The sequence below is a fragment of the Psittacula echo genome (genome assembly GCF_963264785.1).
Source record: "Psittacula echo genome assembly, chromosome: 3".
In the NCBI taxonomy this organism is placed as follows: Eukaryota; Metazoa; Chordata; class Aves; order Psittaciformes; family Psittacidae; genus Psittacula; species Psittacula echo.
The window spans coordinates 107,674,310-107,699,964 of NC_137736.1; the positions used below are offsets into that span (position 1 = coordinate 107,674,310).

At 39.1% G+C, this 25,655-nt stretch overlaps 1 protein-coding gene across 1 annotated transcript in view; it reads left to right on the forward strand.

Annotated features, from left to right (window-relative positions):
- ATP8A2 (ATPase phospholipid transporting 8A2) overlaps positions 1–24,864 on the forward strand; it is a gene marked incomplete at both ends in the record, with an annotated part of 130,680 nt that extends 105,816 nt beyond the window's left edge. Inside the window, 3 exons of the mRNA XM_080613560.1 lie at positions 19,456–19,639; positions 23,829–23,939; positions 24,856–24,864. Of these exons, the coding sequence (XP_080469686.1) occupies positions 19,456–19,639; positions 23,829–23,939; positions 24,856–24,864 (304 nt within the window). The remainder of the gene's footprint in view (positions 1–19,455; positions 19,640–23,828; positions 23,940–24,855) is intronic.
- Positions 24,865–25,655: the final 791 nt, after the last annotated feature.

Genomic DNA, 25,655 nt, shown 5'->3' on the forward strand with positions numbered 1-25,655 from the left:
TGGCATAATTAACAGGATCTTCTAGGAGGGGGCCCAGGACTAAACTGGCCAGAATATCATGCTTAACTTTCGCAGACATTGAGAGCAGAGGCACTTGGCAGGGCAGCTGTCTGACAGGATGCTGGTGTGGTGAGGAATGCTGGTGTTAATTTATCCATTCATGTACCAGAATAAACAGATGGCACTGCTAGACTGCTGCATATTTCCTTTCCATTTGGTGCAGATATTTAATGTCTTTATGAACAGGAAAGTTAAAGTGCAGAAGAAATGCATGCTCATTTACTGACTGCTTTATTCCTTTTCATTACCTCCACGGTCTTATTTTTTTAAGAGCCAGGTCTCATGAGTGCTGTCCTCAAGTTCAGTTTCCTGGTTGAAAATCTGCATATGGTAACGCAATATTCTTCTTCAGGAAAGATTTTTATGGCATAGGTAAATGAAATAAGACCAGCCCCTGGTGGTATTAACAGGATGCTGGCTATGTATTAACGTGCTTGCAGCTTAGGTCATTCTCACCGAACCCTGCAGCTCTGTGAGGTTCAACTGCTTGGTGGAGATGACTTTGCATTCTTTCGGTGACCCTTTGTAAAATACTGTTTCATTAATGAAACTTTGTTTTACAGACGTCTCTTCCCTAACTGTAGATGGTACTGAATCGGATGTGTAATACTTCTGTTTATGCAGGCATAATTAAAGAAATATGAGTGGGAATCTGGCCAAAATCTGGTGTAAACATATTACAATGGGAATAATCGCTTTCTTTCGTGATCACTCAATTCTCTGGATCAAACTGGTCTTTCCAAATATTAATCCCTGTGGGGGCCAGTGTGGTTTCCTTTACTTAAACTTTCAGAGAAACTTTGATTTCTATCAATTTCTTTGTTTTCATAAGCCAGGGCTTTTAGTGGGAGTGGAATGAGATTTCAGCAGACACAGCAAACATCAGTGGTACATGGGTGTGCCAGAGCAGCTTCCAGGCTCACTGTGGCATTAGATGTATTGCCCTTCTAAAAAGTCTTCATTTGTGTCAACAAGTTGGATTGAGGAAACTCTGCAGTTCTCTTTCAGGAATAGGAGAGAAATAACAATCTGGACAAAACTGATCCTCAGCATCTTACTGTACGCTTCCTAAAATATGGTGTTAGTTGGTGCATTTCTTGCAGAAATCATCAAGTTGCCTTATTGCACATCTGGAAGCTTCCTTGGGAATCTGGAGCACTGAGAGGAGCATTTATTTCCTGTGTTCAGGAAGCAGTAAGCTTTTTGTCTGCTCTTCATGGTGCTGTGTTGAAAGCCAAGCTTCACGCAGGTTCTTTTCTCACTTAGAAGTCTGTGCAGCAGAAGAAAAAATATTCTTCAGTGGAGTAATTGGTTGTTTTCACTAGCATTTTCTGTTTAGAAGATATTTTGGTAGTAAAACTGAGGAGCTGCAGTCAAGCAGACTATCAGAGGAGACACAGAAAATTTTCTGTAGCAGGAAAAATCAGTTTGCCTGATGCAAATTTTGTTGTACTGTGTGTGGATTGAAGCACCCTCCAACCTCTATCCAAATGGAGTAATGAATGGATGTGATTATCCAAACCAAGGTAGGTAGATTGATCTCCAGGTCTTTCAGTTACGTAGTGGTGCCCAACATTTTGTTGTAGAACACATAGTACAGTTAGTACTGAGACACTTGCAGGCCATGTGTTAGCTGTTGCGGAGGGGAATCTTGGTGTAATAAGGTCTCTGTTACTCTCTCCTGGTGAGAGCTCCTTGGGCTTTTGCTTTGTATCCCTTTGTCTTTCCCATGTGCTTTGCCTTCTGGAAGTATGTTAGCTCAACTGGGCTTGTAAGACAACTGCCACTGAAGTAAGAAATGTGAATGAAGAATTTAATTCTCATTTTTAGCTGTCTGACATCTTAGGAATAGTTGTAGGTGTGCTTTCTATTTTTTTTTTCTCTATGGTGCCTATTTTTTGAGAGGATTTCCTTCGTAGTAATAGTCTGTCAAAGCCTGAATATTCTTTTTAAAACATTCCACTGCTGTTGTACGTTCTTAGTTTTGTCTCTTACTGCTGAAGTAAAAGAGGAGGAGCTGTGGTATGCAGTGAAATGGAATTAGATCTTTCAATTTTCTCTGCAGTTGATTTTTCTATTCTAAGTTGTTATCTTGGGATATTTTTGTGAAAATCTGGATTTGATTTTTAAGATTACTGCACCCTTCAGATATGTGTCTTACAAAAATTGAGTTAGTTAAGCTTAGAACAGAACAAGAGCAAAAGGAGGCCTGCGGTGCAGGAGTGTAATACCTGACCTTTTCTCTTCCAAGAGGATATCATACTAAAGTATGATATCTCCAAACCTAGTGGATAATAGTGCCTGTTAGCTGGTCTTTGGCTTGTGGTAAATATATATAGAAACTTACATTTGCTGTAGTTTTCAGGTAATGATCTTAAGCCTGGTTTCATATATGAGTGTCTAGATTGGACCAGACCCAATCTAATCCAGTTTTTGTTTTGAACAGTGACTGGTAGTAGCTGCCTTGGGAATACCTATATGATTAGTGAATGTGAGATCTCTGTTGCCAGCAGCTGTGTCTGCATCTTGTTTGCATAATGCTTGGTTTATTTTTTTTTTCTTTAGATTTTAAGTCTGTCTGTGTTTAAACCCTAATGCAAACTAGAGATGAGTCTATAATCTCACCCTGGTCAGAGATGTTATTTACTGTGCAATGAAAGTATCTCCTTTTGCTTTTATATCCTGGTGATTTCATTGGGTGCCATCAGGGTTGTAATTTGTTTAGCAGATTTCTAAAGGTGCTGTCTTTTTGGACATAGTTGAGCAATTTCCTTACATGGAGCTGAGATTCCTAAATCCAGAAATACGATTTGCTTCAAAGCCTTGCCTAACAACTGGTGTGCTGAGGGTCTGTGAACAAATGACTTCTAGCTAGTTATGTCCTTAGGCAAGGCCAGAAAGACTAAGCCTGACAAGTACCTATCTTGAATTTGTCTAAGATGCTTTTATGGGCTAGCTTTGTTATGCATACTGAAGGTACCCCATGAAGCAGGCTTAGTTTAAGAGTTCTCTTTAGACTGGGAGATCAGGTTTAGGTAAGGCACGCTACCCATCTCCTGTTGAGCTACTTGAGGATGGAACAGTGGATTCTGGTTTCTAAATCCTATTCCTGTTGTTGCTTCTACCAGTTACCCAGAGGACAAAATGCCTCCATCTTCTCTAGCTTTATCCCTGCCTGCTGAAATGGACTTATCTCTCTATACCTCAAGGAACAATTAATTTGTCCTTATGTTTTGCACACGTGGGACATGGTCAGTCCAGGGATTTGTTTTCCTGGCAATTGAATAATTTCCAATTACAGAGTAAACATCAGAAAAAAAAACCCACAACAAGAAGTTCATGCTGAACCCTGGGAGGGTGAAATGTAACACACTACACCACAGTTTGTACTGCTTGTGAAATACTTGAAGGAGTTATAGACCATTTGTTCAGATTTATTTTTGTGTGTGTGTGTCTTAGTGTTCTTCTGTAAACACTATAGCAGCCTTGTAGAAAAACAGGTTACTGGGAGTAGTTGTAAGATGAAAATGTCTTCGCAAAAGTAATGCCAGAGAAGTTTGTCACTGGAAGCTCTCCAGTGAGAGGCTGTTGAAAGAAAGGTGAGTCAGTGGAATGGAAGACAGAAGGAGGATTTTTAAACAGCATACAAAGGAAAGAGGGAGGCCATGTTTATTTTCCTAATTATGGTTTCAGAAGAGTAACTGGCTGCAAAATTACTTAATTATCTTGTGTTTATTGTAAACTCCTGTGCTTTTCCTGAAGACACCAGAAGGGCTTTTGCTTCATAAATCATGTTAAATCAAAGCACTTTCATTATATTACAGAGCTCTATAAATTGGTGTCACAACTTAAGAAAAACACTTTTATCTGCAAGCACTTAAGAACGCTGCCACTTTCAGAGCCGTGTAAGACATTAGTAGCTGGCTTGTTCAGATCCTTTCAGCTTTCATACTGACACATACCATATTGAAGACATTCATTGTTTGTATAATACTTGGTTTGATCTTTTTCCCTGGTACTTTCAGTACTGTTGAATCAATCAAAGGAAGTTACAGCTCTGTTGGGCATTAGCATACATTTAGATATTTCTGCATTAAGAACTGTTCACAGAGGAAAAGGGGCTTTTATGTCAAAAAGGAGAATAAACAGTATGACCACAGCTGCTTTGAGCTATGCTGCTATTTCTGACCCATGTATATTTGAAATAGCAGTTATTCCAGTTCAAGTTACATGGTTGGGAAAGGTTACCTCCTCCCCCTCCTCTCTCCTAAAAAAATTAATTCTTCAGTCTCTCTAGCAATGAGACAAATGCTTCAGATGGGAAGAGGAGTCTTGGTGACTCCTGTGATGGTTTGCTTCATTCATGGGTTAGCATGTGCAATTGAGTAGATATCTTTCTCTACTGCTGCATTCCATAATGCAAGAGCAGTTGCCAGTGCTAAATATTTGGAATTTCTGCATGACGTGGATGAAACTTTGCTTGGAAACTTAAGATAAACTTATTGGGAAAAAGCAGGTCTATAGAGGACTGTCTGATCACCTGGACCTTATTCAGCATAATAACATCCATAGAAGGATTAGGTTTAGACTGGGCTCATAGTGATTACCGTCAGCTATTAAATTGAGTAAAGAGCCACTTAAAATGCATCTGTGGCTTTCCTAATAGTCTTATTTGTGCTGTTTTATAGATGTCTTAGGTATGTAGTCAAATGTAGGAAGGGATAGAGAAGAATAAAAGTATGGCTCATATAAAAGGCTGGGAAATCTTAATATAGAATTTAGCAGTGGACGTGGTAATTATGGCACAATGCAATTGAAGAGGGTTTTGTTTTTCTTAAACCTCTGTGTCTTCAGTCAAACCTTTTTTTCTTAACAGTGAAACACAAATATATGACACAGCATTTAAGAAGATTCTAACTCTAATACATATGCTAAAATTTCATAGCAACTGTTATACAGAAGTGAGTCTAATGGTCAGTTTTCAGTTCGACTGTTTATTCCTGATGAGTTTCCTAAAATTAAGACTGTTAGATCTAGTTCTCAATTTCCTTTTATCTAGCAGAGGTGGGGGGGGGAACCCCTCGAAATATCTGTTACTACAAGGTCTGACTTTCTCTGAAAACTGGGTTATGGTCAGATGTGCAGTGATGAGATTACTATTTCTAAGTCTAGCAAAAATTAACATTTTAATGTGGAGAGTGCTTCTAAAAAAATGTAAGTCTTTCAAAATGGACTCTTTTGGAAGGAATCTTTCCCATGTGGAACTTCTTTGCTGGATCAGAGCAGTTTCTGTTGAGTCTGTGCTGGCTGTCTAGCTTTCTCAAGAGATCTGTTTATTTCTTTTGATGGATTGGCTTTTATACCAGATGTATTTTTTCTTTTTTTTTTTTTGAAGAGCCTGTGGCATAAAAATAACCAAGGCATTTTATAGTGTCTACCCAAAGCGTTGTTAACTTAAAGTTGCCAAGTCTAATGTATCCACTGTTAAAAAACCCCTGAATTTAAGGTAATGATGCACAAAGTTATATAAATAACTTAAACACCGGTGGGTTATTCAGGCAAAAAAAAGGGGATGATGTGATGGTGACGAGAGTCTGAAGTGCTGATGGATAAGGAAAAGGCAAGGCTGGAAGGAGAAGACTGTTTACCTGCAGAAAGTGCTACAATAACATGGGATGATGACTACATGTAGGGGAAGGAGATGAGGTCACTTCTCCAGTGCAGTGCCCAGTTATACTGTGTCTCACTGGAGGCCCTTAGCACACAAGGCAGCATGTGTGTTTAAAATTCAGGCCTTGCTGTGTGACAGAACCACATGGGAACTCTCTCCGGTCCTTTAGTAGGGATGTGCCTCTACTGTCACTAAACTGAGACTTTGGGTGTAGGACAGTGTACATGGAAGAGACCTCTGAAGGCCTAGTCCAACCTCTTGCTCAATGCAGGGTTGTCCTCCATAGTAGAATGTGTCAGCCATGATTTTCTGTAGCTGAGCTGTAGAAAATGCTTATGGGCAAAGATTCCCCAACCTCTCTGTCAGATCTTTTCCATTGCTCAACACCTTTGTGAAAACAACCATAGTATCCAACCTGAACCTCCCAGTTTGCAGTCTGTGGCTGTTGTCCATTGTTACATTGTTTGATATGTCAGGAGAGTTCAAATAACTCAGCAGTAGTACACTGTTGTTGTTAAAATACCCCTTATCTGCACAAGCCCAGGTGACACCTCTTCTTAAAGGTTATGTATTTTTAGACCCCTGACCATCTTAGCAATTCTCTGCTGATGTCTTTCCAGTTTCTCTTCTCTTTTCAACTTGGGGTCTAAACCTGGATGAGGAGGAGGTGTTGCCTCACATGTGCTGAGAAGAGAGCTGAGAGTAACTTCTGTCTTTGTCCTGGTCACATTTGTGTACTGGGTCACTACCCTGCGTGATGTGCTTTTATCACACTAAAGGTGCACTTTGGCTCATTCTCTGAATTTCTCAAGCTTTCCTTGACTAAAAGCCCTGCAGTTCCTTGTAAGCTAGTTTTCCTAGTTCAGTGTCATTTGCAGATGTGCTGAGGTTATCCTTTTTGTCAGCATCTGGATTACTGATAGTTCTGAGCAGGATGGACTCTCATGGTACTTTGTTGCCAGTTGAACACTTAATGTTTGACCTTATTCCCGTGAACTATATTTTATATAAAAAATGATGTGTTACTTATGTCTCAAATCTATTAAAACAGATCCTCACTTGGGCTAGTAATTGCCCTGCTCCAACATTCTGGCTTGCATTTGGGCTGTTATTTATACTGGATATGAGTGATGTAAATGACCATAAAATCTGTGGACCTAAAAATTAAACAGCAGGACATCTACAGTATTATTATAGCCAAGTAAATTTAGAGAATAAGCAGGTTTTCTGTTCCATGTAAATTTTGGGGTTTTTTTTTACATGTAGAAGACTTAGTAATTTACTTTTTTTGGCATTTGGTCTGTTTTTACAGAGATGTTTAATTCAAAGTGTTAGCTTTGATTTCTAAGTCACGATCAAGTGTGAGCGTAAGGCTATCAGCAGTCTGTAGTCTTCATGATTTTCCATTATACTCATGGGAGAGCTGCTCATATAATCTCTCCATCTTTGTGAACTGACTGTTTTGACCACCTTCATTTTTGATTAGAGTTACAGAGTTCTCCTGGAAACTGTGTGGTAGTAATCTTTGACTGTGCCTTGCACATCACTGCCAGCAATCTTTTAGCAAGACTGCTCTGACCCTATTTGGATAAAGACGGTACAGAGAATTGTATAGATGTATACAAAGTGAAGTGGCTTTTCAAAACTTAGTTTAAGAAAATATAGTGCCCTAAAAATGAATTCCGGCAGCCCAGCAACAGGGCCTGCTACTTTGGTGGTTAGAGCGCAAGCTGTGCCATGTGAACTCTGACAATGAATTCCCAAACACAGTTGTCATTACCAAAACTATTGGCACATCTGATTTTAGAAGACTTGTGAACAGCCTCTTGTTTATTGTCTCCATCTTCCCCATCTTCCCCCCTCCTTTCTCTAGGCTCTCTCGGGCACAGTTTGTTTAAAGATAGCATGTGCATTACTATGCCTTGTATCCTGCTGCATAAAGTAGCTGTAGAGCTAGTAGGAGCTTGGAGAAGGCACAGTATGTCTGCTGAGGCCTTCAAAATGTACAGCTTTTCACATTAAGACATTTATATCCATCATTTGCAATGCATTGTAAAAGCTTTCCAGTTTCCAGGTTATATTTGAAAGTGGGGCTCACTTTTTTTATCAGTAGCCTGTTTGGCTATGCAATTTTTCAGTGCATTGTAATTTCAATATTAATTGCTGTTACTTGAATTTTACCAGTGTGTTAAATATTTAAGCTTATAAACTTCTGATATATAGTGAACAGGTTTGTGTGAACTTAGGTTTCCAAGTCTTAGTTTGTAACTAAAATAAAATTCAATTTGATTAGACTATGTGCTGTTACAAAAGCCCTTTTATTAAGTTAGGTGAGCATGCATAGACTCCAAGCCTTTCTCTAGACAGAAAGCACTGTAAGCTGACTTGCTTTTGGTAACTGGATTTGTAAAAGGTGGCATCAATTTAGCCTTACTGCTGTACTCCAGTACATGTGGAAGAGTATCCCATCTAACTCGCAAAAGCTGCTTTCCTGCTTCCTATAGAGCCCATCCATTTTTCAGCACTGGACAAGTCATCATTTTTCCTCCCAATTTTGTTTTACTTCTGATCTTGCTTGAGTGAAGTGCCAGTGAATGCAGTTCAGCTTCTGGGAATTCCTTTTTTGTCTCAATTTCCATGGTATCTTTTTAAGATGTTTCATGTAGTCTGGCTCATGTAGCTCTTCCAGTTGTAGCCTAGGCTATGGGTGGTTTAAGTTGCCTTAGCAACAGTAGGGTAGCTCAGTCTGATACTTCACATTTCATTAGCACTAATGACTTGGACATGATCCAATTCAACCTTACTGTGGTGGTTCTGATGGTCTGAAGCAGCCCAGTGCTTAAAATCACCGTAGCAGTGAAGAGGACACCTCTCTCCTAAGACCAATCTGGTATAAATGTGGACGTGGAAGAAATCTGCTCTTCTCTGCCCCTAGTAATGGGCTGATACTTCATGCAGGTACTCAGTTGCCCAGCAGTTCACCTTTAGAGATTAAATTAATAGAAAAAGGCTCATTATAATGCCTGTTGAAATGTTTCAAAGCTGGTTTTCTCTCCAGGAAAGAAGGTCCTTCAGGCAGTATCCTTCTGCTTGCTTTCAAGAAAAGGTAAATTAAATGCACCTGCATTTTTCTCTCATGTTCTAAACATCCTGATGTATAATTGTTCAGGCGTCTCTTTATTCCCCTTCAGTAGAAGAGGTGATGGCAGGGACAACCTGTACTGGCATCTGTTACTTAGCACTAAGTATGTCCTGTGAAACCATGAGCATGTATGCAACAAGACTGGAACTGCAGTGTTTTGTGTCCGAAAGGTGAAAAGGTTTGACATTGTCAAGACTTGGCTACTAGTTCTGTATTCTTAGTCTAATTCAGGAAGCAAAATTGTTGTCCCAGTTTGAGCTATCACTTTTACTTTTTTTTTTGGCTGTCAGTACTCCATGGAGTGCTGTTCTGTGCAGAGCTCTGGCTGATCTTGTGGTCAGAAATATGGATGAGACTAAAACTAAAAATCGTATGGGCAAAAGAATCAGCTCTGAGAGGTGACACACGCAGGAAGTGAAAACTGCAGTTTCTTTGCATTTTCTTCAAAACCCCTGCAGATTCCTTTCAATAACGGCAGAGTGGCCAACTTGGAGCTTTCAAAGAGGCGTAATTCTGAAGTCAGTGGAAGTCTGGAAGAAACAGGAAGTTGTGTTTTGTAAGGCGTTTGCTCTGTGTTAAGCACTTCTGGCTATGCGTGCACTCTCAATAAGAGCGTTAAGGGGTAAGCTTGGACACTGGACTGTGATTGTCCATCCCGTACCATTAAATAGCTCCCTGACTCTTCCTGGATGGCTCCAAAATGCTTGGACAAGCTTCTGGGGACAGTCAGTTCAAGCAGTTGCTCCCCGGTTTTGGCAGGCTGAGACTGGATACAGTCAGCTTCTTCTTGCCCAACAGTTGCCATAACTATTACAGTGTGCTTATGTCCTGTGTGACAGCCTCTGATGTGCAGCTTTGGTTTGACATGCTCTTTTCTGCAACGGAGTCCTCACATTTGAAAGGTACTTGAACATCAGAGTTGTGGGGGACCACTATATGTTGTGTTCACTCTGCAGTCTGTGTTTCTGTTTTGCTCTTACAGAAGCAGCTGATATCAATCAACATTGTCTCACAAGCCACAGGGCATTTCTGTATCTTAAACCTGAATACAGAACCATTCATCAAGATACAGCTGTGTTGGAACCATGTGTTTGAGGGTTAGCAAGATGGCCATGCTAGTGGCTGGCCAGGGGCAGAGATGCTGTTACTAAACCTTCTTGATGTAAACTTGGTCGTATTAACTTCTAGTGTAAGTGGTGACTGAACATGACAAAAGCACCCCCTTATACTAGATGCCATATTTTAATGCTTCAATTTAATGATGTGCTTAGTGTATAGCTGCCTTTGCTCTAGAATATTACTGATTTCTTTTTCCTCTTTCCCTTCCTCACTTAGAGATTGATGTAAAAGTCTTTTCTTGCATCTTGAGTTTGGGAGTAGTGAGCATGCTGAGAATGTTTTTCTCTAAGTTAATACTTACCCTGGCTTTGAACAGAGTGCAGGTTTGATAGTTGACCAGGAGTGATCTGATCCCAGGCTGACTTCTTGTTGTCAATGCCTTTTCTATCTGAAAGTGGCCTGAATATTTTTAATCTTTGTAGCAACTCCCTGATGCTCAACTTCCCTGCCTGTGGTGAGATTGTGAAAGCCAGAAGTTTTTTTGTTTGTTTGTTTGTTTTGTTTGGGTTTTTTTTGTTTGGTTGGTTTTTTGTTTGGTTGGTTTTTTGGTTGTTTTTTTTTTTTTCTAAATGTCTGAAGGTTTAGGGAATTCACTGCTAGCATTTTGTTCTTTTTAAATAGAGACTGGGATTCAAGGAAGGCTGGGAAATACCTTGTATTTCTGTGCTGTTGTCACCTTCTTTCCCTGATATAACTTGACCCTGACTTCTGAAGTACACTGGTAATTCTGAAATTGAACATTCTCTTTTTATAAATAGGCGGTACTTTGATTTTGGGTAGTGGGTCCTCAGCATGATACTGCTACATTGATGATAATTACTCTGATAATTACGGGGTAAGATACCCTGCTTCAAACTGTGTCTCTGTTCCAGGACCATGTAATTGGGGGATCATGGGCTTTTGAACAATAGCATATAGTTGCAAGTTGATCATTTATATGCATTCTCATTTTCAATTCCAGGAGACTTTTTTTTGTAGAGGGAGAGAAAACAAATCACGCATAGTTATTAGAATTTGGAATGAAGAAATGGTCAATGCTTGCAGTGCTGTTGGAATGGCAAGCTATCTGCTAGCTACATCTCCCTTCGTCTTCCTAGCACGTCAGTGTTTGTGGTTTGTTTCTTAGGTGTATGACCCTGAAAGAAGCAGTAATTTACACAAGTAATGCTGTCTGAGGCTGTTACAGTTTGTTTTTCTGAGCTGTAGTGAGTGCAAAGCAGACAATGCTGCCCACATGGCGTGGCTGATACTACCACAACATTGCTGCTCTGCTTCTAGGGGCAGGCTCTCTCCCTGGCTCTACCAAGTCATCTGTTGACTTAATTGCAGGGTAGAGCCTTGCTAAATGGGCCGATGTGCTTATCAGTGCCCATAGGCACTTAATTTCACCATGTGTTGCAAAAGTCTATAAACACCTCTGTGGAACACGTGGGTGCTCGCTCTCTGCATGTCCTCAAGGTTATAAAGGCACTAATCTATATGTTTAACAGGCTAAAATTTTTTTGCTCTGTCATTAGAAAAGGCTGATTTTTCTGTTGTATGAGAACTGCTCAGGCTCATTAGCATGGAAATGAATGTGCTTTAATCAGCTTGGGCTGAGGGAAGCTCAAAATTAATTTGATACATTAGTTTCACTTTAAAAACTTACTATAGCTGTTGCCACTAGTGACCATTACAGTTAAAAATGCAGAATAGTCTTCCGTTCAGCACCATGTTTATGCCAACTCATCACTTTGCAAATCGTTCGTTTTCCAAACTAGGTTTTCCCTATTTAATCTTTGTCCCATAAAGAAGGTTGGGGGAAGGGCAATTGAGACAGAAACATGCAGGCAGTGATATCAAAGTGGAAGAAGATGCTGACTTGAAACTTAACCCTGTGTTCACTGGGGCACTGTGTATTATTGCACTGCTCAATTCGTTGAATCGAGCTTATAAAGAGATTATTTCATAGTCCTTGTCCTCTGGAAATCATTTCAGTGGCAACTGTGAATGGCAAATGAGTTGTCAAAATATGGAATGCAAGTGAAAAATTTTTAGTGATATATACATAAAAAAATATATAGAATTAGGAAAAAAGCAGTCTTTGTTTTTTGTGGTAAAAAAGATACTAAATGAGTTTTGAGTTCTTCCTCTTCAGAAGACCGTGTATGATTCGGTGGCTTTATAACTACAAAGAAAGCTTTATATTAAGAGGGCATTTCTAGGACATTTACCTAAAGTGATGCACAGGGAACTATTTTGGTAACCATTAAAGAGAATTGCCATTCACATGTTCTGTGAGGGGTGTGTGCATGCGTTTTGACAAAGCCATGGTAGGTATCATATCCCTATTCTGGATAACCTGAAATTTAGAAGTAATATATATGCTGCTCAGGAGGTGTGTAACTGACAAGTCAGGCTGAAAAAGAACTGAAGTATTTTTTTGTTTTAGCTATAATAAGATTAAATGAGACTTCTCATAAGTGAAATGGGATTAAAACTCTTTAAAATTAAGAAATAGGCTTGAAACAAATCTGGTAAATTTGGATGAGTTTAAGCGGTGAAGCAGTTTGGAGCATGATCTGCCTGGGGGGGGAAAACTAAGTATGGAGAAGTGAGATCGCAGCTGTGGTGATTCTTACAGAAGCCAGCCAGAGGTTTGGCAAGATTTAAGGTTGACCATCTTCAGAAGAGATGGGACTAGGAAGTTACTGTAGAAAAGAATTAGCAAGAGCTACAAGCACAATCAAGAAGTGACAATTGTGAGAAGGGAAGAACGACATGGTCTGTCTGTGATTTCAGCGTTGGGTGCCTGTGTTGGGAGAAAGCAGACGTTCTGTCTTATCAGAAAGCAAGAGAGAAAAAGGTTATGCACCTGATTAATTTGAAGATATCTAGCACTCCAGTAATGCAAGATGGGTTTCATGCTGTGTAATTTTTCATCAGTAGTAGGCTTTTTCATGTGAACTAGTTACCTTGAGCCCTCTTTACCGTGGTGAAGAGAAAAGAGCCTTGTTAGAGGAGATGAACTATACTCTTAAAGTACATGTCTAAAATAAGCCAGATGGATTGCACTGCAGAAGTGCCTGTTTCTCTCCATTGACTATAAAAGGAGTGGGTGCGGTTAGTGAAGATAGAGATGTCTCCACTGGAGGCACTTGTATTTAGTTGGAGGAATTCCTCTGGTGCTTTTTATGAACACTAAACTATCCATCAGTTCACTCAGTGCTGTCTCCAAAGTTGTAAGTACTGCACCAGAGCCAGTCCCTGTGAAATTGTGGTTGTCAGCAGGTGAAGGAGATTCAGAGCACTTCGTAAATGAAAAGCATTCAATGTAACACATGTCATTTTGATTTAAGAAGTGCATGTGCTTTTGTTCCGTCTTGGTTCTGTGTGAGTTACTGTACCATTATAAGTCTACCCGAGATATCTTGGAGCATCATGACTGTAATTTAAGACTAGTCCTTGTTTGCATGAGACATGGCTGAAATCTGTACCCTGGTGTGTGTCAGGAGAAATCAATGTGCAATTAAAAACTGCTAAATATGATGTCATGGTTACATTCCTTGCTTTCTGAGCATTACTTTTAGTGGTGTGTTAATTTATCTTGCTGCTTCTTCTGGCGACCAATGCATACACTTAAATGTCAATATTATTGATAGCTCTCTGCTCTTTCCGGGCTGTCTCCCATCTCTGCCATTTCTGAGGATGAGGTCACTGAGCATTTTGAAGTACTAGTGTACTTTATGATAGGACAGGGTAAAATCATGTTCACTGCAGTAAAGGTGTGCTCTTAAGGGTCTCTGTTGTTGCATTAACAAGGCCTTTCAAGGAAGTAGAATATCAAATTAATGCTTAATGTTAAATACATTAATGTCTTTGTGCTTAATCCCTGTTACAGCATGGAAGCAGAAGGAGCTTTAAACAGCTTCCTTCCTTGCTTTCCTCTTCTCACAAATGAACAATGAAGATTTAAAAGTGTGGGTAAGAATGTCTTAAGAGTATTTTGTATCAAAAGGGGGGGGGAGTAAGTATGCAGTCTTTAACAGAAATGCTCTCGTCTCCTTGATTTTGGGGAGGGCATCTGCAAACAACAAAATCCCTACAAAACCCAACACACGTAGACAGAACAGAGAATAGGCTCAGTATCAAGCTGTGCCTTGCTCAGGCATGGAGGAACTTGTGGGGCTGCCTTCTCTTCATGGCTTTGTAGGATGGCCTGGATATAAACTGGTATCTTAGAAATTGCCTAATCTTTTTCTGCCTATGTCTTATAAAAGGACTTCAGTAAAGTTTACTTATCTTTTTCTGTATTAATCATGTCTGTCTTTACATATAGTTGGGCAGTTCAGCTGGTAGTTCTCTAGCAGAAACCTCTCTTCATTGGGTCCTTTAGACTTGAATGCAATAAATAAAACTAATAATTCTGTGAAATACTTTTATTTCCCATCTGTAGTTTGTTTGTATACTTTGAAGCATCTTCAGTGATGCAACTGTAGTTTTAGGGCTGTGTGAGAAGTATTATTTACGGTTGCCATCAATTGCTTTCATGTATCTGTAACTGTGCAATAAATACAGATGTGGAGGACAGAATTAAGAAACTGTTTTTCACTTCTTGCTGATAGTATCCTGCTGAGTGTAGCTGACCTATGTGACATAGGACTGGTTGTGCTGATTGTGTCCTTCCTACCTCATCTGTGACTGTATACATCTTGATATATTAGCTGGAGGCTGGGAATAAGAGGGGTAGTTGCCTTGCCGTATTGAGTGCAGTAAAGGAATTGATTGATTTAAAATCAGTTGCAGTACATTAAAAAAAATTGAAGTTAAAGCTCTATTGCATTGCTTTGCTCGGTTAAAATGAGTATTTGATTTTCTGTTTATTTTCTACATTTCTACCAAACAAAATGGGTTTCTAAATAAAATGTCTGATACTTATTTTTGAAAATGTCATCACTGTTGTTTTTTTGTGATGACAGAGCTGATAAGAATTTGTGAATAGCTCTGGTTATCCTGTAAGTATTCCTGATAAAGAAAAATAGAACTGGGAGATCCTCCATCTGTGCTTGAATTCTCTTAAAGAAATAAAGTAAGTCTGAGCAAACCTTCCAGCAAAATGCTGGGTAGAATCACAAAATATCTCAAACTGGATGGGACCCATAATGATCATAGAGCCCAGCTTCCTGCTCCTTGCAGGACTACCTGAAGCCTAAACCACAAGAGTAGAGCATTTCTGGACAGGCAGGATTTATCAGGTAAGAAGTTTGCTCATAAACATGTTTACCCAGCCTAAAGAATTGAATACAAAATCAAGGTTTAAAGCCACTGGGAGCTGACCTGCAGAAGTCAGTGGGAAGCCACTCATAATAACATCCTCTATGTAAAACAGCTGTGTCACTTCTCTGTGCTGTGCTATTTATTATGTGAGCTTCCTCTAAGTACAGGAAGGACCTTAAAGTATTTACTGATAGTTAACAATAAAGTACAACATTATCTGGAAACTACTTACTTCTGCCTCCATCCACAGTTTCCTTACGGATTTAAGTGACGTGAGGATAATTAGGTCCATATCTTTCAGAGGATCTTGGGCTCTAGGCTCCCATATTCTTCCCAAGGTATAGTGTTTTGTGCTCTCTCTTGCTTCTACCTGTCCCATTAAAGAGGAAACAATGTGATACCAAGGCATCAGTCCTCTCATTCAGGATTCAGACTGCTTTCTGTATTAATCTGTTAAAGATGCTGATAAAGACTAATCAAGTTTGAGACTAGGGGGAACCTCCCATTTTTTTCATATCAGCTTTTACCCTCTCAAGAGCAAGGCTACTGGAAGGAAGTCCCAGAGCTGGGCAAGTAGCATGTCTGCTGTATGCCTGAAACTTCGTGCTTTCCTTCCGTCATTCATGAGCACTTTATGTTAAAAAAACAAATATTGAACACTAAACACTTTATAAAGGCACAGCCTCGACCTCAGGCTCTCTGCAGCATGGGTAGGTTACTGACATTCTTGGGAAAGCAGTTTGAGCAGGAATCTGCGGATTTGATCTGGTGGCTGTAATCGTGGTATGTGAAACCTGAGGGGTATTTTTTCAAGGAGTATGTGTAAAAAAGTGAGAGTCAGTCTAGACTAAGCTGATTGTATCTGTTGTCAAAGGTGCTTTTGAGCAGAGACAATAAAAATAACTTGGGTATAAACAAACATTTGCAGTTCTTTTGAGTTGCACTCTAAGAACCTTTCTAAGTAGCGCTGCCATCTGACCAGTGAATGAATACATGAGCAAACAGAAGATTTAGATGAGCAAAACATCAGTTACACATCTTAACTCTTATTTGGGTGTCTGTCAAGGCCAGGGTTACATCCTCATATTGCTGCAGTGAGCTCTGCAGTAAAAGCCAGGGATGTTTGACCAGATGATAATTACCAGTAGTTAGTTGCCTGTTGCTGCAAAAATTTTCTCCAGAGTAGATAGTTCTTTCCTTACGCTTTTTGCTTTAAACTTATTCATTTGCCCGGGCATCTTTGTGAACTTGGCTATTCCTTCTTCCCTTCCAAGATATCACCTAGGGGAAGCTGCAGGTTAATAGTGTCCTGTACTATAATCTTCCAGTTATTCATGTAGACAGCCTATCAAATGTGCAGAAATAGACTGCAGCTCTGATCATCTGACGGAGGGGATTAATGTCATCTAATGCAATGTGTTGGTACCAAATAGATTACAAGAAGCAGAAGAGGTTTGGAGGCAGAGTGAGTTGGAAGAGGAGGGGGGAGTAAAACCCCTCAAGAAATCACTAGCCATCTCAATTTGCAACTTGTAGTTAATATATTGTGTGCAGCAAAACACATTTGGGACTGTACTTGATGGGGGGGGGGTGTCACAGAAGATGCTTGCTATAAAGCTTCTATGTAGAATTGACAACTATAATCAAGTAACACTGTTCTGGAATCTTGTTTTACATTTCATCTTAAACCAAGTGCAGAAATATTTTTGGTGCATAAAGTATGTATCTAGTGTTTTCTGTAGCTTGTTTAGTCTTACTAGGCATATAAAGATGTTAGTCATTAACTGGGTGTTAAATGGGTAAATATACACTGGGTGTATAACTGGGTATAATTACTCTTATTTGGTCATGACAGTAAAAGCAGTCAAAGTGTACATTATGTATTATTTGATAAATGTATTTATATTGAGGCATTCTGTTGATTTGACAAATAATGGGTCATTAATGGCAAAGTTGATTTTAAATCCGAAGCCGCAGCTACTCTGCAGGCACAGAAGTCAATACAAGCTATGTTAGCTTGCCTGACATGTTGTAGCTAAATTGCACGAGAACAAGCTTGAGCATCTCTGCCACATTCTGGTCATGTCTGAAACGTCTGTAGACAAGCTGCTAGTTTAAACTTACAGAATCAGAGATGCTGTTTGCAGTCTGTCTCTCTTCATTCTGTTACTTTAAGCATATTTGAAACCAGGGAACTTGTTAGCGATTTCTATTGCCATATAACTGAGAACTACATGAACACAGACTGGACTTCTGAGATGTGCGTGCCCAACACACAGAGCTTAGCTGAAATGAAGTAACTGCATGAGGGGACTGGTAAAAGTATATGGTCCCGTGTACTCGAGATGCCCCTGGGACTGGTAATGGGGGTCTGTGCGCTTGTCAATCCATTCCTCCAGAACTGGCTCCAAGTCCCTCTGGAGTTCCCATATTATGGCTTGAAGTCCTTGTTGACTCCTTTCTCTATGCTTTAGTATTTTATTATGTGAAGGGGTGGGGAGAAAGAGGAGGGTGTGCAGGTATGTATGTATGAGAGAAAATTTGGTGCAGACTATGTTATGCATCAAATGTATATTGTGTATAAGTAACAATTACAAACCAACACCTTTCATGCACCATAGGTTGATTAATGTGTTAGGGTTTTGTGTTGGTAATTTAACTGGGCCCCTATGGTGCCAAGTAGTGTTTTCTTGCCAGGTAGTTGAGTGCTTAATAAATCTATCCAATGGTTTTAAGTATGTTTTATAGCTCAGTCAACTTTTTCTTGCTTTCAGCTTTAAGGAACAGGACGGCTGGTACACTGCTCAGGTGGTTTAGTTCACATGTGGATTTTGAGCCCAGCAATTTTTTTCTCCCCCAATTACTCATCAAGTTATTCTGAGGTGATCAGAGCTAAACAAAATCAAGGCCATAAAAAAAAAAGTTAAACAAGACAACTCTGTTTTTTTTGATCAGCAGTAATCCTGCTGGGTGTATTAAAGGCTCTGTAAGTTGCTCCCACAGGATATGGACTCTGGAAAAAATGCCATGTAAAAAACCCCCTGTCTCGCCCATTCCCCAAGCTCCCCATTCTCCCCCTATTTCAATAGTAAAGCTTCTAGATATCAGTTACGTTCTTTTTGTTGAGTGTTATGTGCCTGACTTGAGATGTGGAAAAGTTTTGTCTAAAGCTTTATTTAAGGGAATATGAAATAATTTGGAACTTTAACTAAAACTGATGGGGAAAGGAATTAGGGTTGTTTGTACAGATGGGGTTAGAATGGAAATATTTAATCTACATGTAGGTATTTCCAAAATACCTCATGTGATCTGGTAACCTGATCTACCTTTCCCATGGAAAAAAAAAGGGCATTTTGAGTGTCTTATCCAATTTTGTAACCTAGTGCTGAGTATTTTTCCACTTCTCCCTGATTAAGGCCAAGTTGAGCTTTGTTGAATTCCATGAATTTTTATTGAATTGGAACTGATGCATAATGAGGGAATGATCAGGTTAATGTAATTACCAATAAAACTGATAGGAATACTCAGATGTCATTAAGTCAGCCTTTTGATTTTCAATTGGAATTGCATAATATCATCACTGAAGTCAGAGCTGCACCAGTGTGCAGGGCGAGTGTGAGATCAGAGAGAGGTCTTTTTCTTTCTGATCCTAACTGCATAGTCTGAGATTGGAAAGATGGACTGGCAAATGGAGAGGTAAACTGGAGGCGATAATAATGTAAACCTGCAGTTCCTCCTGACAAAACACTGAGAATGTGTCTGATTTACTCTCTGAATGTGTTTGTGGTCTTTCTTCTCCTGGATGGAGATGCACTGTTGACAGCAGACAGGGAAGTGCCTATGCTGCTTAATCCATAAACTGTTGTATACAGAGGAAACTCCCTTCTCCAGTGCTCCCAGTATAATATCACTGATTATGTTGAAGTGCATCGGGTGGGGCTTAGAGAGCAAAACTAAGCTTTAAAACCTTTCATATCTGGTCTCTTTTGCATAAAATAAGAGCAAGTAGGTAAATGTGAAACTATTTTTAAAGCTACTTTCTCCTTTTGAAATAGTTTGGCACAGCTTCTGAAGCTTAGTTGTTGAATAAAGAAACTTCTCAGCAACTGCCCTTTGATTACTTCTAAATGTAGATTACAGCTGTCCTTTTGGGAAAGGCACATAGCTCAGCATGTGAGAAACTGACACCTTTTTCTCTCCTTTTCAGAGTGTCTCCTCTACAGAAGTCTGAAATAGTAGACATGGTCAAGAAACACGTCAATGCCATAACACTTGCCATTGGGGATGGTGCCAATGACGTGGGAATGATCCAGACAGCTCACGTTGGAGTGGGCATCAGTGGCAATGAGGGCATGCAGGCAACCAATTGCTCGGATTACGCTATTGCACAGGTCAGAGGCAAAAAAGAGCAACTGCCATATCCTGTTATCAGAAATACATTATGCAGCCATTTAGTGCTTGGTGGCTTCTCCTAGCTGTCAAGCTAGGAGCATCTCTGCATGTTTCCTTTTTGAAACAGCTGTCTGCAACAAGTATCTTGGATGTATTTTTGGGATTCATTATTATGACTTTGTATTATTCAGGGCAGAGCTCCACCTCCCCTCAAAGTTTGTTTCCTTCTGACAGCTGTGCAACATCTTGGTCCTTCAGTAAGCTTCTTTGGTGCAAGCCCTTTTCTCTTACTCTGAGTAGGTATTGTAACCACGTGTGTAAGAGTTTGGCTGTTTGGAAATTCTTACTTTGAGGTGTGTCTTTTATTTTTAAATTCTTCCCACCCCCATGGTTTATCCAAGAATTGGTCACAAGTTTAGAGCTGGGCAGGGTTTTCACTCTAGGCGTGTTATTCTGGATGTTATTTAGGTGGGTGATTTCACCTAATCCCATTAAATTCAGCACCAATTACTTCAGCCAAAGAGACTTTTTAGCCTCTTCTGTTTTACTGAAGGAACAGAGATGTAGACCAAAAACTTAAAAAGAAACATAAGAAAGGAAGGAGATGCTTCCGTTGCTGGACATCCTCTGCGTACTGTTTATAACTGAGGTGTTCTGTCTGTGTTTGAGACTGATAGCAGGGCAAGAACAGCTGACAGGAAGCAGAGATGAGCTGCTATCTCTTCAGGGATCTGTGAGCATCAGTTGATGGTCCCTTCTGGCAGGGTGAAGGCAGATTTGCTCTACCAAGTGATATGAAATATTATCATCTTTTAATGGTTTCAGTGGAAGGTGAGGTTTTGAAAAGGCATGGGTATTGCTGCTATTTGCATACATCATGTTTATTGTGTTAACCCTGCTGGGAAGCAAAGTGGCAGTGTTGTATTGCTGCACTCCTTTGCAGCCTGATGAAGTGCTCTGGATTTCAAGCTTGAATAACTGAGACTTTCACCAAATTTATCTTGAAAATTTTAGGCTGTTTCTGACGTAAATAGTAACATCTTTGCTATTAGTAACAAGGGCTTATTCTAGTATAAATAGTAACATATTCTAAATGCATAGCATTATGGGAACGGCCATAATCATAAAGTCCGTGGTCTCTTGTAATGACTTTCTCATTTTAAACTTCAGTAGACTGTATTTTGCTTCTGCTGTATAATGTAATTGAATGCTTTTTACTTATACTTACTTAGATCATTTATTACTTCCATTTTAATAAGTAAGCATGAGCAGTGAGAGATTCGTCCATAGAGAGCCCTTCACACATAGTTCCTTTTGTGTTAGCTGCAATAATGTTGAATCTGAAGAAGCAATTCCGTGTTCATGTGTTGCTTCTGCATTAACAAAATCTCTTCTTTTTGGATTTAGTGTTAGAATGTGTAAGTTGCTGTTGGTTTAAATTCCAGTGAGGGAGTTACTGACAATAGGAACGAATCTTCCTCTTTCAAGATGAAGTAAAAGCTGGTCACACCAGCACAGAACTTTGACTTTCAAAAAGTAGTAAAACACTGTGGAACTGTACTTCTTGTGATTGTGTTTAAGAGCTTTGTGCTGATTAGAAAACATATAAAGGAATCCCTCCTGTAAAGGAGACTAATAGTGTATGGTAATGTGTGTTTCAAAGTGTTCAAAAGAAAAACTTGATCTCCGTGGAGTATATTTCTTTCACCAAAGACATATAACTCCCACTAAAGCATTACTGTATGTGCATGCCTTGAAGGCAGAGTATGTTCTTACTGAGTAATTTAAGACTACCGCTATAATGTAGCATCTCATGTTCAAATGGTATTTCAAATGCAGTGGTGCCAGAAGTAGGCACTTATGGAGGAGAAAGTCTCTGTATAGGCTCGTTCAGGATTCCAGGAAGAATCAAAGCACAAACCTAACAAAAATGAAAAGGCAACTTGTGTCTGACTGTACTCCAAATAGCTTCCACAGGTGCAAGGAGCATCTGTTTGAATCATCCTTTTCCCTTGAAATGATTGTACACCAGTGATCCGTATTTAGAGAATTCCCAAATCAAATGACCTAACTGTTTGGAGAGACAGTAGTAGAATTTAATAACTTTTCCTCAGTGAAAGGCTTTATCATCTTAATCCAGAGAGCATCTGGTGTCTTAACTAGGGAAACTTCTTTCTTAAACAAATGTTCATGTTTCAGTTTTCTTTGGAAAATTTGGCTTGCATTTTGGATGCATTTTCACTGTTTTAATCTCCTCCTGCCCCCACAACATGGTACTACCTCATCCTTTAGTCAAGATGCGGGGTGTCTATCTAAAAGATAATTTCTATATTTAAAAAAAGTTCTGCTGGGCTTGATACTGAGATGACTGTGAAAACTTATAGCTGTTTCACAGGTAGGCTGGTTGTATTGTTCCCTTCTGATTTAAAGCTCTCTAAGTACAGTAGTGTCCAAACAAGGGTGGTGTCTTAGTACAGCACTATCCCTACAGTTGCTCAAGTGCAGCGGTAGCTGTGCATTTGCATAATTTCAATGACCAGCATGAAAACAAATTTAATTCCCTGCTATGTCTTAATGGGACTCTTCACCAGTGTGAACAGGCTCAGAACTGTGTTATTTAGGTTACTAATATCTCCCTTGCTGTGCTATGCAGCAAACTCATTTTCATGAGAGTACAGTCAAGAGAACAATAAGTGGCAGGATTTTTCCCTATCTTGAGCTCCAGAGAAGACTACAGCCATCACTCATGAAACTCAGCAGAGAGAAGCTTTTAGGGTGTGTGTTTGGGGTGACTTGTCAGGATGTAGTGGCAAGTTTCCCATCAGTGATGATACTTTTTGTTAGTGAATTCTGTTAGTGAATTTTGATGAGGAATATTGTAGCTGTGATGCATATTAACAGAGGCATTAGGTGTGTAACAGGTTAACTTGTGAGTGTCCCACTTTCAGTCCTGACTCAAGTTCGGCAGAGACTAAACTGTAAATCTTTTCTCTCCTTTTTTGTTGCTGACGTATCCTAACAGATCTGAGTTGCTGATGCATGGGAGAGAGGCTGTTCTTACAGGACTTGTGGTTCAGTGATTTGCTGGAAGTCATGTGAGCAAATGTCTCAGATGTGAGGCTGTCTCTCAACAGTCCTGATTCATTACTGTAGCTTTCAATTTCAAATATGTTTTGGTTAAAATAAATGATCTAGAATCCAAATTTATGAGGTCAATCTTTTCCTATCAAGTCACTTCATGGAAAAGGAAGCAAAGCAAATGATGGTCCCACCTTAGTGTCCAAGAACCCTTCAGATATGTGTGTGCTGAAGAGTAAATCTAGTCAACAGTTTGAGCTGTTTCTAATTGGACAAAAGAGGAATGCTGCGAAGTTCACTGCCAAAGCCAGGAGTAGGAAATAATGCTTTTCCTGGGCTGCACTGTGAGACTGCTTCCATAAAAGTCCATTTTCAAAACTGCTGAATTGACAAGCTGAATCTGAGCTGTATCTGTGGTTTCAGACTAGCATTAACATGTGGCCATTTTTACAAGATTCATTTACTTGCCCTTTTTGGCAAATGTTCCTTCTTGTTTTATACAATATTTTGGGTGCTTTATTTAACACAATTGCGTATGTTTTGTGGGCTGGGAATGTTAATGTACATATTAATTCTCTATAAAAAAAAATATGCATCTATTTTTTGACTTGTGTTTCCCACCCTTTGCATTTGATTTCAGCTCAAGACAGTTCTAATGAGCAGACTGTACCTTTAACACAGAGAAAGGAAATTCTGAACCTTATAAGCCCTCAAACACAGGAATCTTCTTTCACGATGAAATGAGAAGTTCACATTTATATTCAGTCTACAAGGCTAAATTATATTAACGTTGCTTGATTTTGCTATGAAGATAGGAATACCAACTGAAGTCATCTTGCAGTTTGACACCAGTCAAGAATATTAAAAAAAAAAAAAAAAAAATCCAGAGGTTTTGCTTAAAAAAAAAAAAGAAAAAAAAAAGGTTTTTCCTGTAAAGATTTGAAGTGGGTTTTGTGTGTATATTCTGCTGAGCAATTTAAATACTGTGCTTGAAGAACAACTTTTGTAGCTGATCTGAGGGTTGTTTTTTGTTTGGGTTTTTTTTGTGTGTGTGTGCAGATGCTTATAACAATTCTCCATATATTTAAAAACTTGTTTTCTCTCTTTCAGTTTTCCTACTTGGAGAAGCTGTTGTTGGTCCATGGAGCTTGGAGTTACAATCGAGTTACCAAGTGCATACTGTATTGCTTCTACAAGAATGTGGTTTTATATATTATTGAGGTAAGAGTCGTGAAATGGATTTGTCTTAGTGCTGCTTACTGCTCGAATCATCTCTTGTAAAAAGCAAAACTCATCCAAATGGACTGAGCTAAAAAGAGTGACATTTTTTTCCATCTCTAACAACTTAAAAATCTGTTTCCTTCCTCAGATTAAGTTAATTTGAACGTTATAATATTTGCAAAAGGAAAACTGAAGGTTTTGGTACGCTGAAGCCTTGGATATGAGATGTCGGAGATGAAGTTCATTCCTTCTATGCAAATGTTCTTACTGAAAGCTTCTCTGTATTCATGGAAACATTTCAGTTAGAGCTCATATTTACTCAACTTTAATTTGGGGCTAAAATTAAGTCAAAAGTCCTTTTAATAGAATCAGGGAGAACTCTATAAGCAAATAATAAAGTAGGCAAAAACTACAGCTGTTGTTTCCAAATTATAAAGACCATAGCTTAGCTGGAATTAACATTCATTTGACTTGTTTTTTTGGAAAAAGAGGGCATAATTTTGCCCTATGATGCCACTGAAATTATAAAATGATTCAGGATGTTTCATTTAGTATTTAAAACGTAACTGAGTCTGTTTTGAAAAATTAATTTCCTGAAGATGTCAAGTAGTGAAACTGGATTTTAAAGAGGCTGCATACTGTTATGAACATTAATACGTTGCATTTCAGCCTGCTTAGATAGGAGTATAGTTCTTATGCTTCAGGATATAGTCTTGAATTAAGAAGGATGAGAGGGAAGGGATTTTTATTATGTGTGGTTGCCTTGTTAGAAACAGATGAGGAACTTGAACTCAGTGGATTGGCCACTTGATACTCAGGTGGTCACTTGGTACAGCAATTTCCACATTGTTCATCAGTTTTATTTCTATATGCCTATGTGTATATATGAGGTTTTCTGTTTCTTTCTGCATTTAAGCAGACATGAATGAGGTTAACAGATAAGAAAATTAGAGCATTTATAATTAGGCAGCTAGTTATAGTGATTGCAGGGGATAGTGGGTAAGTAATGTTTTACTATGCAGTGAATCATATCATAGTCAGTGTGTCTATACCTGACTCCCTCAGGGTCTGATCATCTTTTATGCATGATTTAGGCTCTTAAAAAACAACTATTTTCCACTAACTTGCTCTGGTTTTCCCCTGTTTCTGAATTAGCTGTTGGCTTTTATCATTTCAACATGAATTAGTCTGTTTGCTACAAGAGAATTACCCTATGCCATCAAAATAATGACAGCATTTGGCTGTAGTGGGTGGGAGCAGGGTTGAGTGTTTTACCTTATGTTAGATTTGGGAAATAAGATGAGGAGCTGATTTTTTTCTAAAGTTTAAGCATCCAAATCTTGGCTCTGGTCCAACTCTTTAACCAGGTTTTCTGCGAATTTACATTCATGTTGCTGAGATTTCACAGTTGAGTTCTTTTCCTATTGTAGAAGACACCTTCACAGGTCTGAAATGAATTTAGCATGCTTAGATATCCAAGCTTTGGTTTATGTTTTTCTTTCTGAAAGAGTCCTTAATTTGATTTGGGCTGATCATAATTCATGTTTTCAGTATGGGTTTTTAAGTGTTGGTGGTGATGTCAGTAATATTAATATTGTGCAAAAGAACTAGGAATAATTTTTAAAATAACTTTTTTAGTGGGTTTCTTACTGAGCATGGGAATTGCTGGGGTTTTCCCTGAATTGGTCAGGAAATCAACAGCTTCATGATTGCCTG